Source organism: Prionailurus viverrinus, chromosome D1, assembly GCF_022837055.1.
Source record: "Prionailurus viverrinus isolate Anna chromosome D1, UM_Priviv_1.0, whole genome shotgun sequence".
Taxonomy (NCBI): domain Eukaryota; kingdom Metazoa; phylum Chordata; class Mammalia; order Carnivora; family Felidae; genus Prionailurus; species Prionailurus viverrinus.
In genome coordinates this window covers 17946903-17962046 of record NC_062570.1, presented here as the reverse complement: position 1 = coordinate 17962046, position 15144 = coordinate 17946903, and the positions used below count along the sequence as shown (strand labels likewise).

The 15144-nt window shown below is 38.1% G+C and overlaps 1 protein-coding gene across 3 annotated transcripts in view; it reads right to left on the bottom strand.

Moving 5' to 3' along the window:
• Window positions 1-15144, bottom strand: part of ARHGEF12 (Rho guanine nucleotide exchange factor 12) — a 150877-nt gene that overhangs the window by 35043 nt on the left and 100690 nt on the right. For all 3 annotated transcript variants that reach the window (XM_047877721.1, XM_047877723.1, XM_047877722.1), the window contains 9 exons: window positions 13461-13535; window positions 11095-11187; window positions 8933-9043; window positions 8557-8655; window positions 2640-2682; window positions 2231-2336; window positions 1661-1798; window positions 940-972; window positions 506-620 (listed from right to left, as the gene is read on the bottom strand). In XM_047877721.1, coding sequence (XP_047733677.1) covers window positions 506-620; window positions 940-972; window positions 1661-1798; window positions 2231-2336; window positions 2640-2682; window positions 8557-8655; window positions 8933-9043; window positions 11095-11187; window positions 13461-13535 — 813 coding nt within the window. The remainder of the gene's footprint in view (window positions 1-505; window positions 621-939; window positions 973-1660; window positions 1799-2230; window positions 2337-2639; window positions 2683-8556; window positions 8656-8932; window positions 9044-11094; window positions 11188-13460; window positions 13536-15144) is intronic.

The following is a 15144-nucleotide window of genomic DNA, read 5'->3' as shown; positions in this document are numbered from 1 at the left end:
TTTCAACCTATTTCGAGCTGACAATTTTGGAAAACAAAAAAGTAGTTTAACAACACATTTACCGGGAGCCAGTTCCAAGCAATTCATTCCTCTGCTGAACAAACAATAAGCCCTTCCTGCATGATGGCACAGTGCTAAAAGCTGGGGACACGACGAAGGAGGCCCTCGCCCTCACAGAGCCGCCCTGTCTGACAAAAACTAAACGAAAACATAAATAATCACACACTGTGACCGGCGCCATAAAAGGAAAGACTGAGGCCGTGACAGAGCTGGGATGGCACTCGGCATAAAGTGCTATCTGCACTCCTCACACTGTCTGATCATTAGTTTCCACGCCTGAATGTCTCACTAGATTTTTTACTTTCTTGAGAACGGGGACCACGTCTTACACACATTAGCACGCCCAGCACTAACTTGCTGAATCGGTAAATACAAAGACGAAGGAAGGCACTGCGACCCGTGTAAAGAAGCACAGGGACCTGAACACACTAGTATCCAGTCCTACCTTGATTTTTGGAAGGAATCCAATCCGACCTCGCTTGTGCTCCAAATTTCGAGGTTCTTTCACTTTTACTCCCAAATGCTTCATGTACATAAGGATAACATACTGCATTGTTGAACTGGAGGAAAAGGATTAAGTCAAAGAAGGACTCTGAGAAGGGAGGGTGGGCAGAATAAAGACATCGAATGACTTAAAAAAAACTCAATACTGGAATTCTTAGAATTCATTCATCAAGAAAAAACTAAGCAGGTATCTACTGGTTGCAAATAGAAAAGGACTCTACTCCAGACACTAGAATATTAGTCGAATAAAACAGAGGCCACCAGAGGGAGACACTCTATACTTTGAAGTTAAAAGAAAGAAATCATAATTCAGGACTTAGAAAAGACAGTTTCTTTTTTTTGTAAAATTCTTGGGAAAAAACCCAGTTATATTACCTTTTATCTTCTTCTACAGCCTGAGCAGTCATCCTAAAAGTAAAAATATTTCAAAATTAAATATTAAAGTTTAACGAAGGAGTTGCTATTAACTCAGATACCTGAAGCAACAGAACAGAGCTCAATCTGTCACCTGGCATGAAATAGCAGAGAAACCCTAACCCTCTAGGGGACTACAGGCTTTTCTCACTCCTGTCATCAACTGTAAATGTTTCCTGACCTCAAACAGTTTCAAAGCCCATGAACTAAAACCACTGGAAGTGTTTCTGATCAGTTAGACATTTTATAGTTACTCATTTTACCAATACCCAGAAAAAGAAACACAAGAACTTTTCTAAAACATCAGCAAAATTTAAAAATTAAAACATTAGGGGTGCCTGGGTGGCACAGTTGGTTGAGCGTCTGACTTCGGCTCAGGTCACGATCTCATAGTCTGTGAGTTTGAGCCCCGCATTGGGCTCTGTGCTAACAGCTTGGAGCCTGGAGCCTGCTTCGGATTCTGTGTCTCCCTCTCTCTCTGCCCCTCCCCACTTATGCTCTGTCTCTCTCTCAAAAATAAATAAACATTTAAAAATTAAAAAAAAAATTAAAATGTTAAAACCAAAATACATGGCTCCATATACACGGTCTGACTCCCCTTTTGAGTTTGTTCAAAGTGTGCTTTAAGCATTAAGGAGCATCTCAAGAGAGAGGTGCATTTGCACATGCTTCTGTTACTTACAACACTTCTTCGATTTTGGCAACAATCTGTTCCGCACATGCCCGTTCCTTCTCCAAAGTTACCCGGTCCTTGTCTCGCTCCGCATCGAGTTTTGTCAGTTCGCTTTCAGCCAAGGTCAGCCCCATGCTACGTTTCTGCCTAAAGGGAACAGGAGAAGCTTCCTGAGGTGGCCTAGAGAAGAACCGTCTCCCTCTGGAGATGTTTCATCAGAGTTTCCATGGCTATGAGTTTCTAGCAACAGGCAAAATGTCACAGTTTTCTATTTTGGGGCCCCTGTCACCTAGGACACCAGAGGAAAAGAATTCTAGAGGCGATCACTCAACAGAACACACATCTTGAAGGAACACACTTAGCCTAGAGGAGCCCTGAGCTCAAATCCTGAAAGCATACAGAATGGGGACTGTGGACTCAGTACCATGCCAACTCTTCGACTCTAGGTATTCCTTATATTTTAATCACAGTGATAAAGACTATATGCTAAGCCAAGGACTTAATGTGTAACCTTTTCCTACCTAAACAGAAAGTTAATTCAGAACTACCATAACAGTTTATATCTGCCACCAAGCTTACCGAAAATCTTCCAAGTGCCTCTGAACTTCTGGGTGGACTCTTTCCTGCATAGTTTGAATATAGTGGCGGTGTAGATCCTCAGGTATAAGCTCAGGTCTTCTTTTTTCTGCATAAAGAAAAGGCAAGGAGTTACCTGATGTGAAGGTATATCCTGTGCATTATAACTGGCAACATATCAATGCTATTTGGTACAAACTTGGAATAAGACAAAGAGAAGGTCTTCAGTGCATTTTGTTTTTTACCTCACAATTCCAATTTCATATACGTTTAATGTATTACAGAACCTATTTTCTGTTGTGATTCAGATGATCTGCTCATTACCACATGACAGATAAAACCTTTAGAGATGAACTGTGCTACATATCTGACAGAGACATAATTCTCCAGAATATTGATACTCCAAACTTACCTAGATCTATTGATATTTCATCAGGAACAGAAACTTTCAGGTGCTAAAACAAAAATGCAAACAAAAAGTGAAACAACACTAAATACTTATATAAGGTGTATATATAAGGACTTGTATAAAGTGAAGAGATACAACTTGGATAACTATTTTTACAATCACATTCAGGTTTAAGCTCACTTATCCCATCCAACTTTCACAGCTCTGGAATGTCCCACTGTTTCAACATGAAAATAGGCCCTTTCCCCCAATGATCATATACAGGAAATATCTATAATCACTGGTTAATATAATCAGTTATATACATCATTTGAATCAATATAGCTAACACCGAAACTGTGTATATATGGTATGAAAAATTTAGTCATATATAATCATGACTTTTTTTTTTTTTTTTTTTTTTTTTTTTTTTTTGCTGTACTTGAGACTCCAAACCACATATTACCAGTAATTTCCTATGTAAAGTGAAAGAACCCTCACAACATTCATGCCCCGATGAGAAGGTACTGGATGTCAATGTCGAGCCTTTGCAGTATTAAATCTCCAATAACCATCCATAGTTTTTACTATTGACCCAACTAAGGTAACCGTGTCATAATTAACTTCTTCTTAGCTAGGATTTTCCCCATAATAACTGCAGTTTTCGGTCCTATTACCACATAGTTGTGTTTTCCCTCTCATCAATCTGGGAAGTATCTTAGAAAACAGCTTATTTTGTATTTAAAGAAAGTATCTTAACCTCTTCATGCTTACTTTATAATGTATACCTACTTGTCATATACTTTGAGAATTTAAACAGTTCCTGTAAGATCTAAAGCTTTACATTAAAAAATAAGGCTGCTGCAAATTATGAGATCTCCAAATTCATCTGAAGAACAGTGAAATGGATTTCAAAGCTTTCTCTTTCACTGACGTTGTTACACAGTAGCTCCAATCAACTGTCCTAGAAGTATTGCTAGCATAAATGTAAAAAAGTATATACACGCTCATTTCTGTATTTATATGAAATAAATAAACCACCTGTGACATGAAAGAATAATCAGCAAATAAATCTATCAGGGTTATTACACTTTAATACTGATAAATTTAATACAGATCACAAGCAGCAAAATAAAGATTTGACTTAGCTTGGAGCTCTTAAGAAATGTGACATTAACTTCCGGGGATTTACCCGAAGTAAACAAAAACACTAATTCAAAAAGATACATGCACCCCTATGTTTATAGCAGCATTATTTACAACAGCCAAGATATAGAAGGAACCTAACTATCCACCAATAGATGGATGGATAAAGAAAATGTGGTAGATATACACAGTGGAATTATTACTCGGCCATAAAAAAGAATGACACCTAGCCACTCACAACCACATGATGGACCAAGTGGGTATTATACAAGGCAACTGGTCTAGACAGAGAAGACAGATATTGTATAATTTCATTTACATGTGGAACCTAAGAATTAAAACCAATGAGCAAACACACACAAAGAACAGAATTAGGCTCATAAATACAGAGCAGACTGATGGTTGCCAGAGGGGAAACAGGGTGGGAAATAAGTTAAATGAGTGATGGGGATTAAGAGGTACCAACTTCCAATTGTAAAATAAATAAGTCACAAAGTACAACATCCATTCATGATAAAAACCCTCAACAAAGTAGGTTTAGAGGGAACGTACCTCAACATAATAAAGGCCATATTTGAAAAACCCACATCTAACATCTTACTCAATAGGGAAAAACTGAGAGCTTTTCCCCTCGGGTCTGGTACAAGACAGGATGTCCACTCTCACCACTTCTATTCAACAAAGTACTGGAAGCCCAAGCCATAGCAATCAAACAACAAAAAGAAATAAAAGGCATCAAAATTGGTAAAGAAGAAGTTAAACTTTCACTATTTTCAGATGACATGTTATACGTAGAAAGCCCAAAAGACTCCACCAAAAAACTGCTAGAACTGATAAACCAATTCAGTAAAGTCACAGGATACAAAATCAAGGTACAGAAATCTGATGCATTTCTATACACTAATAGTGAAGCAGCAGAAAGAGAAATTAAGAAAACAATCTCATTTACAAGTGCACCAAAAATATAAGATACCTGGGAATAAACCTAACCAACAAGGTGAAAGGCCTGCACTCTGAAAACTATAAAATGCTGATGTAAGAAACTGAGGACAACACAAAGACATGGAAAGACATTCCACGCTCAAAGATCAGAAGAACAAATATTGTTAAAATGTCTATGCCACCCAAAGCAATCTACATATTTAATGCAATCCCTACCAAAATACCAACCATATATTTCACAGAACTAGAACAAAGAATCCTAAAATTTGTATGGAACCATGGAAGACCCCAAATAGCCAAAGCAACCTTGAAAAAGAAAAGCAAAGCTGGAGGCATCACAATTCCAGACTTCAAGTTATATTACAGAGTTGTAGTCATCAAAACAATATGGCACTGACACTAAAACAGACACGTAGGTAGATCAATTAAAACAGAATAGAAAACTCAGAAATAAATCCACAACTATACGGGCAATTAATCTTCAACAAAGCAGGAAAGAATATCTAATGGGAAAAGGACAATGTCTTCAACAAATGGTGTTGGGAGAACTGGACAGCAATATGCAGAAGAATGAAACTGGACTGCTTTCTTATACCATACACAAAAATAAATTCAAAATGGATGAAAGACCTAAATGTGAGACCTGAAGCCATAAAAATACTAGATGAGAACACAAGCAGTAACCTCTTGGACATTGGCTATAGCAACTTTTTTCTAGACACGTCTCCTGAGACAAGGGAAACAAAAGCAAAAATAAACTATTGGGTCTACATCTCAATCAAAAAGCTTCTACACAGCAAAGAAAACCACCAACAAAACTAAAAGACAACCTACAAAACAGAAGAAGGTATTGGCAATGACATATCCCACAAGGGTTACTATACAAGGTATAGCAAGAACTTATAAAACTAAATACCCAAAAAGCAACGCAATTACAAAATGGGCAGAAGACATGAACAGACATTTCTCCAAAGAAGACATCCAGATGGCAAACAGACACATGGAAAGATGCTCATCATCACTTACCATCAAGGAAATGCAAATCAAAACTGCAATGAGACATCACCTCACACCTGTCAGAATGGCTAAAATCAACAACACAAGAAACAAGAGGTATTGGCAAGGATGTGGAGAAAAAGGAACACTCATGCGCTGCTGGTGGGAATGCAAAGTGGGGCAGCCACTCTGGAAAACAGGATGGAGTTTCCTCAAAAAGTTAAAAATAGAACTGCCCTACAATCCAGCAATTGCACTACTGGGTATTTACCCAAAGAATATAAAAACACCAATTCAAAGGGATACACGCAACTCTATGTTTATGGCAGCATTATTTACAATAGTCAAGATATGGAAACAGCCCAAGTGTCCAGTGACTGATGAATGGATAAAGATGATGTGGTATATATATGTACAATGGAAATCACTCAGCCTTAAAAAAGAATGAAATCTTGGCCATTTGCTGCGACACGGATGGAGCTAGAGCATATAATGCTAAGCAAAATAAGTCAGAGAAAGACAAATACCGTATGATTTCTTTCACTCATACGTAGAATTTAAGAAAACAAATGAGCGAAGGGAAAAAAAGAGAGAGACAAGCCAAGAAACAGACTCTTTAATTAGAGAAAACAAACAGGGATACCAGAGGGAAGTAGGGTGGGGGATGGGTTAAATAGGTGATGGGGATTCAAGAGTGCATTTGTGATGAGCACCAGGTGATACATGGAATTGCTGAATCACTATGCTGTACACTTTCAGCTAAATAACACTGTCTGTTAATGAACTGGAATTAAAAACTTATAAGAAAAGTAAAAAAATAAATAAGTCACAGGGATTAGAAGTATAGCACAGGAAATACAGGTCAATAATACTAGAATAACTTTGTATAGTGACATGATAACTATAGTTATTACCATGGTGAGCATTATATATGTAATTGTCAAATCACTATGTTGTACACCTGAAACTAATATAATATTGAATGTCAACTGTACTTCGATTTTAAAAAAAGGAAATGTTGGGGCGCCTGGGTGGCGCAGTCGGTTAAGCGTCAGACTTCAGCCAGGTCACGATCTCGCGGTCCGTGAGTTCGAGCCCCGCGTCGGGCTCTGGGCTGATGGCTCAGAGCCTGGAGCCTGTTTCCGATTCTGTGTCTCCCTCTCTCTCTGCCCCTCCCCCGTTCATGCTCTGTCTCTCTCTGTCCCAAAAATAAATTTAAAAAAATGAAAAAAAAAAAAGAAAAAAAAAAAAAAAAGGAAATGTGAAATTCAAATATACTTCAATATACTATAGTTTCCTCATGGAAGTAAATCATCTTAATGAATATATGTATAATATTTTATTTTTTAAGTCTATTGTTTTATTTTTGAGAGGGAGGGAGGGGCAGAGAGAGGGGGAGACAGAGAATCCTAAGCAGGCTCTGTGCGGCGCACAGAGCCTGACGTGAGGCTCAAACCCATGAACCATGAGATCATGACGTGAGCCAAAACCAAGAGTCAGACTGCTTAACCAACTGAGCCACCCAGGCGCCCTTATAATATTTTAAACAGTGGCAGTATAATCAAAACCCTAACTCATTCACTCAATAAATATCAAAGTGACCACTCTTCCAGGATCAATCAGTGTTGGAAAAATAGCAATGAACAAACAGAACAAAAATATCTGCCCTAATGGAGCTTTACATTCAGGGCAGAAGAGTAAGAATACAGACAAAATAAACCAACAAAATAAAAGTTCTATGGACAAAAATAACATGACAGGTGACAGAAAGTGAAAGGGATAAAATTTCAAGTAGGTTGGTCAGGGAAGGCCTCACTGAAAAGGTAACTGTATTCTGCAATGTGTAGGTGTGCAGGCAACTTTGTAAAGGAATACAAAGATAATGAGGTAAGAGTTGGAGGGAGAAGTGGAGACAAAAATGTTTCTGGGTATGTTTGTTTTAGGATTGGTAAACTCACAACGTCTGCATGCTAACGTGAACGATTCAACAGAAAACAAAAAGTTGACGATATCAGAGAAAAGGATGGCAATTGCTAGATGACGTTGTCAAGTAGGAAGAAGGAAATGCAGTCCAGGTAAACAGGGGAAGAGTCACCTTGGTATAAAACAAGACAGTCTCTCCACAACATCAGGAGAAAGGGCAGAGCATATACTATGATGAATGAAGGCAGTTGATATCTGGTAGAAGTTCACCTGCAGATACTTCAAATTTCTCAAAGAAAACAGCAAGGTCATGAGCTGAGAAAGGGCAGGAGAGGAGGCGATGAGGTTTCAGGAGAGGGAAGTTGTGACACAGTCATAGAAGAGAGGAGCAAACGTGGAAGATGCCTCAGGAACCGCAGCACAATTATCCAGGGAGCATTACGGGCTGGTACTTACCCTACCACGAGGCCAAGAATAATAAAACCCATTAGTTTAAAAATCTCATAAAGACTTCTACTGGTAAAATAAAATAAAACACTATTATCATTCATGTAAGATCTTTTCCACCACTTTTTAAACTTGGGCCTCTAAACTTCAAAGAGGCCAACCAGAGTTCATTATACCAGCAATATCCTCTGGATCCCAATATATACATATATCATTTGGGTTCTCCTTTTCACTCTCTTATTATGCACATGTATAAGCCCAAATGTACGTGTATACCCCCTAAGACCTACTGCGAGAATTCAGAGCCTACAACTAATTTAAAAATAATAAGAGTAACAGTCAAGAGTAATCAGCAACTGAGACACAACATAGATGTCAGAAAGTCCAAAACAATAATGTCCAAAAATATGAGGGCAGACTGGAAGTAGGAGACCAATAACTCAACGTACGACAGTGCAGATGACATAATATTAACTTGGTAACTTACTGCAGATCGATCCAGGAAAAACTGATGAAACTCGAGGAAGACACGCCGAGTCTCCTTGGAATTGGTCTGCTTATATAGGTCTGAATAGAGATAACAGAGCTGCAGTAGAGGAAGAAATGGAAAAGAGAAAGAAAGTGAGAAATCATGAAAAAGATAATCTGCTAGATCTTCACTGAGTAGCAAAGTCTCCCACAAGTAGGCCACTACAGACAATGTAATCATTACCATGCAAGGAAGTTTAAAAATAAATAACTTTTCAACTATCTTACGTATCTATCCATATATGCTTAGCAACTCATCTTGCAGAAGTGCAAAGTTTTACAGTATAAGAATCAATGTAGGAACTCTGAATTGGCTAAATCGTCAAATACATTACCAACGTTGCAGGGTCAAACTGTGAAACCACGTGGTGTAAGAAAACAGCCAGGTGAGCAGGGCGAGATTTTAGCAGTTCAATGCTCTGGAAACAGCTGCACTGCCCATTGATCTAGAAAAGGAAATAATGATACATCAGTAACTCCACCACACAGATGCAAAATGTAAGGTAAGCTCAGTTAAACACAACTACCCAAATTTCACTTTGACATACCCTAAAAAAATCTAACATCTTAAAAAGTTCACTGGGACTTGTGAGCACCTGGGCTTATGGAATCTCTCCCTCTGGAAATTAATAATCTCTTGGAAACAGCTTGGAAGAAAAACCATCTTAGGAGAATGCAAGTTCAATAGATAATTACCAAGGAACTCAGATGTCTACAAGTCAGTAAGTAAAAAAGCAGAGTAGCAACACTTCTAAAAAGGTAATGGGAGGTTTTTGCCTAATAATGAAATAGGTGTCTTCCTTTCCTTCTGAGCTAATCGCAGAAATGGTTGTATGAAAATGGAGATGTATAAGTTTAAGTGAGACAACTCCTAGAATAATTGTATTCCCTAACTGCACTGAACACAGGAAACTAATAGTTCAACTTAAGGTCATCTTGACTCACAATTTCCACTTAATTTCTCATGTTTAAATAAATTAAAGTTAAAATAATACCAATTCTTCACAATCTCTTTCAAAAAACACAAGAGGAGGGGACACTTCTGAAGTCATTTTAAGAGGACAGCATTACCTAAACATCAAAACCAAAGACATTCTAAAAAAAGAAAACTACAGACCAATATACCCCATAAAAAACAATGTAAACATCATCAGCAAAATAATAGCAAATTGAATCTGGTAATATATAAAAAGGAAAATACACTATACGACCAACTGTGGTTTATCCCAGGAATGCAAATCTGGTCCAACATACTAGTATCAATGTAATTTATATTAAGAGACTAAATAAAAAAAAAAAAAAAACCTGTATGATGTCAATTATTTAACAAAGTTCAACATTCATTCGTGACAAAAAAACTCTCAGCAAGTAGAAATAGAAGTAAACTTCTATAACCTAATAAACAGTATCTACAAAATACCTATAGCTAACATCGCACTTAATGATGAAAGACTAAATATCTTTCTCCCTAAGGTCAGGAAGAAGGCAAGAATGTCCTGTCTTACCACTCCAATTCAACCTCATAGTGGAAGTCCTAACCAGTACAATAAAGGTAACAACAAGAAATAAAAGATAAACAGATTGGAAACAAAGAAATCGATGTGGTTGTCTATGTGGAAAATCCCAAAAAGCCATTTAATTTTATGTATTTAAAAAAAAAATTTTTTTTTAATGTTTTATTTTTGAGAGAGAGAGAGAGAGTGAGCAAAGGAGGGGCAGAGAGAGAGAGGGAGACACAGAATCTGAAGCAGGCTCCAGGCTCTAAGCTGTCAGCACAGAGCCTGACATGGGGCTCAAGCTCATGAACTGAGAGATCATGACCTGAGCCCAAGCCAGATGCTTAACCCACTGAGCCACCCAGGGGCCCCCAAAAAGCTATTTTAAAAAGCTCCAAGGGGCACCTGGGTGACTCATTCAGTTAATTGTCCAACTTTGGCTCAGGTCATGATCTCAAGGTTTCTGAGTTCGAACCCTGCAACGGGCTGTGTGCTGACAGCTCAGAGCCTGGAGCCTGCTTCGGATTCCGTGTCTCCCTCTCTCTCTGCCCTTCCCTGCTCACGCTATCTCTCAATCTCAAACATGAAATAAACACTAACAAAAAAATAAATAAAATAAAAAACTAAAAAAAAGTAAAGGCTCCTAGAAGTAGTGAGTTTATTAGCAAGATCATGGGATACAAAACCAAGAATCAAGCCAATCATATTTCCAAACCATTGGAATTTTAAATCAAAAAAAGATATATTTACAATTGCACCCTCCTCTCCCAAAAGGAAGTACTTTAGTGTAAATCAATCACTTCTTATCAGCTTTAAAAGCAAAGTCATTTCTATTGGTCAAAGCTAAAATAAACAACTAAGCCAAGCAATTAATCTTAGCTCTAAGATACAGCTTCAAATCTTTACAAATACAATTTCAATCTCCCAAAAGCATTCATTTTTGTAACAAAGTAAACATATCAAATAATTAATAATTTGTTTTTTAGAAAAAAAGCCATCACCTGTTCATGTTCAGTACCAAAATCATCATCCTCTGCTCCAATAATATGAGGTGCCATTCGGGGAGAGGGGCTCCCGATGAGTGACTGAGTGTCCTGGTAACATTCAGAGAGAAAAAATAGAGAAATTATCTGTTGGTCAAATTCAGAGAAAAAATGAAGCCAAATCATCAAAAAGAAATGGTTCAGTCAACCGACCAGATTTCATTTTATTGATTTTCTTTAAGTGCTTCACTTTCAAAGAAGTGGTTCTCAAATTTTCAAGGCAATGAATCATTTTAGCAAAGAAAACCACAACAGTATCAACTGTTCTTAGGGAGAAAAAAACATTTCCTCTGGAAATAATTAACACCTTTTGCTCACTACACTCTTGGATATCTGATTCTAATCTCTGTGTACTCCACTCATTTCATATAAACCTTGTTCCAGACAGAAAGTTGGCTTCTGTAAATAATTACAATTCTCAAAAGCTAGATTAGGAAAAGTGAACGAAGACAACAAGACAAAGGAAAAATGAGAATAGAAATGATAAGATGAAGTGAGTGAAGAGGTTAACACAAAGACTTCTATTAACATTGCATAATTGAAAGCTGTCACTGAACCCTGTTTTTTCATTTTCAATTCATTTTCCTAAGTGCATAATGCAGGGTTTTTCAACCCTGGCACTGCTGACATTTGGGGCTGGATAATTCTTTGTTGTGGGGGCCGTCCTGTGCATTGTACGATGTTAAGCAGCATCCTGGGCCTCTACCCACCCACTACATGCCAGCAGCAGCCTCCCAGCCATGACAATCAAAAACGTTGCCATACACTGCCAAATGTTCCCTGAGGGACAAAATCACTCCCGGTTGCAAATCGCTGGCATAATGCAACAAAATTTTCAAGCGATCGCACAAAATTAAAATCATTTTGTATAGAAACAAAGAACCAGAGTTGCAAACACGAAAATGTAGGTTGGCAGATCTCCCTCCCGTGCCACAGCTCATCCACTTGTCAGCTCACTCACAAGGACGGACTGAGCCGGAAGAAGGCAGTGTGAGGGCACGAGCATACGATATAAAAAATATGCGATGTATGAGGTCCATAAATACTAAAATCAAAGGCCATACAGTATTAAGGAAATAAAAATTGGGGAGGAAACAAGGAAGGCATGAGTTTGGCTCAAACCTGACAGCAGCTGACATGCAGGATCTGGGGCTGAGCAAGGACAGTGGGGCGATCCTGACTCGGGGGCCACGTGCATCTCAGAGCTGAAGGTATGCACATGTAGCCGCAAGATACATGAAGTCGTATGTAGCTAAGTCTTCCCTCCTTAAGTGTGCTGCAGCCCTTTGTATTTGCGTCTTCTAACCTTGATTCTGACATTTTTACTGCTTCTTTTTTAAACTCTAAGGCTTTTGTAATTTTTTAAAAAATGGTGCAACAACGGAAATTTGTTCAGAGTGGTTGTCAAGACAACTTTTGAGTTTACAGTTGTTTCCATGTCTCTGAATTTTCAATAACCCTTATGTTGCTAATAATTGACGGATCACTTGCTGTTTAATTAAATCTTTTACTATAAAACTTTATACAAATCTAATTAGAAAACAAAAGCAGAATGTTAAAAGTATTCACATAAGAATATGCAAAATCCAGCAATCTCACTTCTGAATAAATACCCAAAAGAACTAAAAGAAAGCACTTGAATAGATATTTTACACCCATGGCCACAGCAGCATCATTCACAAAAGCCAAAAGGCAGAAACAACCCAAGTGTTCACTGACAGATCAATGGATAAGCAAAACATGGTATATGCAAACAATGGACTATTATTCAGGCTTAAAAAGGACGGAAATTCTGACATAGGCCACAACATGGATGAACCTCGAAGACACTACGCTAAGTGAAATAAGATAGTCACAAAAGGACAAACACTGTATGATGCTACTTATATAAGGTTCCGAACCTAGTCAAATTCAGAGTAAAACAATGGCTGTTAAGTGCTCTGGGGAGAGGAGAATGGGGAGTCAGTGTTTAATGGATACTGACTCTGAGCTGGGGAAGATGAAAAAGTTCTGGAGACAGATACGGTGACGGTTGTACACGAAGGTCAATACGATTTAATGACAATAAGCTGTATACTTAAAAATTACTAAAATGGTAAATTTTACGTTACGCATTTTTTACCACAATAAGCAAAGTAACACTGAACCACCTGATACTACTATCATGGAGTAGCTCTCCATTTATCAAATCTTACTGAATCAGTTTAAGCTTCTTCTCTCCCCACTCCCCCTCCATCCCCAAATACACAAATATCAGGGTGTCTGTTACTGAAGTGGAAGGAAAGCGAAAGGAAGCCCTACCGCTTCATGGACTCCATACTCACAGTGTCCTGAATCACTTCGCTTTTCTCTGGGTTTTCCTCTAGATAAATCCTCTCTTTCAGGGCACTCTTGGGACTCTAAAAAAAGACATTCAGTTCATTTCAACAGGCTCCCCAAAAAGGGACAAGGAAAAATAGGGTGGAAAACAAGGTTCCGGATTTCACATTTGTATTTGAAACCACAAAGGATCTTGCATCATACCTCACTCTACTATTTTTTCCCCCGACTTTGGCAAGGCACTTATTCTCTTGGCCTTTTGAGTTTTATGCTGATGAACAATATCACACTAACAGAATAGTTGTACCTCATCTCCAGGACTGAGGGCTAATTTCTACCAAATAAACCTAACTGGATGCATTATGTATCTCTCAAACTAATTATGTCAAAGTCAAACTCTGTCTTTATCCACCATTTCTAACCCCCTCTGCCCCCAACTGTTTCTTTCTATGCAAGTTAAAAGCATTTTGGCCTATTTATAGGAGTGAGATTAAGTTTCTATTTTTCTGTGAGTATCGTGTAGAAGTGACATGTGGATCCTTCTAAAATTTACAGGGTATGTTTGGGATGACCGAATACAAAACACAAAGAATATGATGTGTGGAACTTCGATTCTGGAGGATGAGGAACACTCCACAGCAAGGGAGCCATTCGTCAGAGCAGCTGAAAATGAGGTGCAAGAGATTTTTGTGTGAATGCCAACGGGGAACACGCATGCTATTTATACATATACTAAGACAGCACAAGATAAAAACAGTAGCTTCAAATATAAGCTCCACCTTGGACAAATGGATGACTCTGGGTCTTGGACAAGAGACATAAAAGATAAAGATAGAATAATCTTGTCACAGCAGAAAGCGCTGCTGATAACTTGTTATCAAAATTACTGGGAGGTCATGTTAAAAGAACACATAAGACAACTAGAAGGAGTTCCCACTGCCCCAAAAACGGACAATTTAAGCAACAAAAAGAAATAATAACTGCAATGGACTAAAACACAATAAGCAAATATGTTAAAATCTATGAATTCAAAATATTACACACGTGTGTACACACACACACACCCCCACATTGGTGACCTTTAGATCCTGTGAGGGTACCAACTCCTCTGGAAACAGGTACATCATGGGATAAGAATCAAGTATTTATCCCACATTTCCTGTATCAGCTATATTTTAGGGTCACCTAAAAGCTAATAAGACAAAATTCTTTTAAAGTGATTCCATCTGGGGGTGCCTGGGTGGCTCAGTCGGTTAAGCGTCCGACTTCAGCTCAGGTCACGATCTCACGGTCCGTGAGTTCGAGCCCCGCGTCAGGCTCTGGGCGGATGGCTCAGAGCCTGGAGCCTGTTTCCGATTCTGTGTCTCCCTCTCTCTCTGCCCCTCCCCCATTCATGCTCTGTCTCTCTCGGTCCCCAAAATAAACATTAAAAAAAAATAATAATAAATAAATAAATAAATAAATAAATAAATAAATAAATAAATAAATAAAATAAAATGATTCCATCTGATAAATACAGAAGGAATGACAAAATTATATCATCCTTTTGAAACCACTAAAGAATGGATGCAGGCATTTTGATCATCAGTGACTGGTGACAACATTATATAAAAGCTTAATGGAAAATTTGATTATGAAGGAATCATGCTGACATAGTCTGCACACTTTAAACTTACAGTCAGAGAAAGA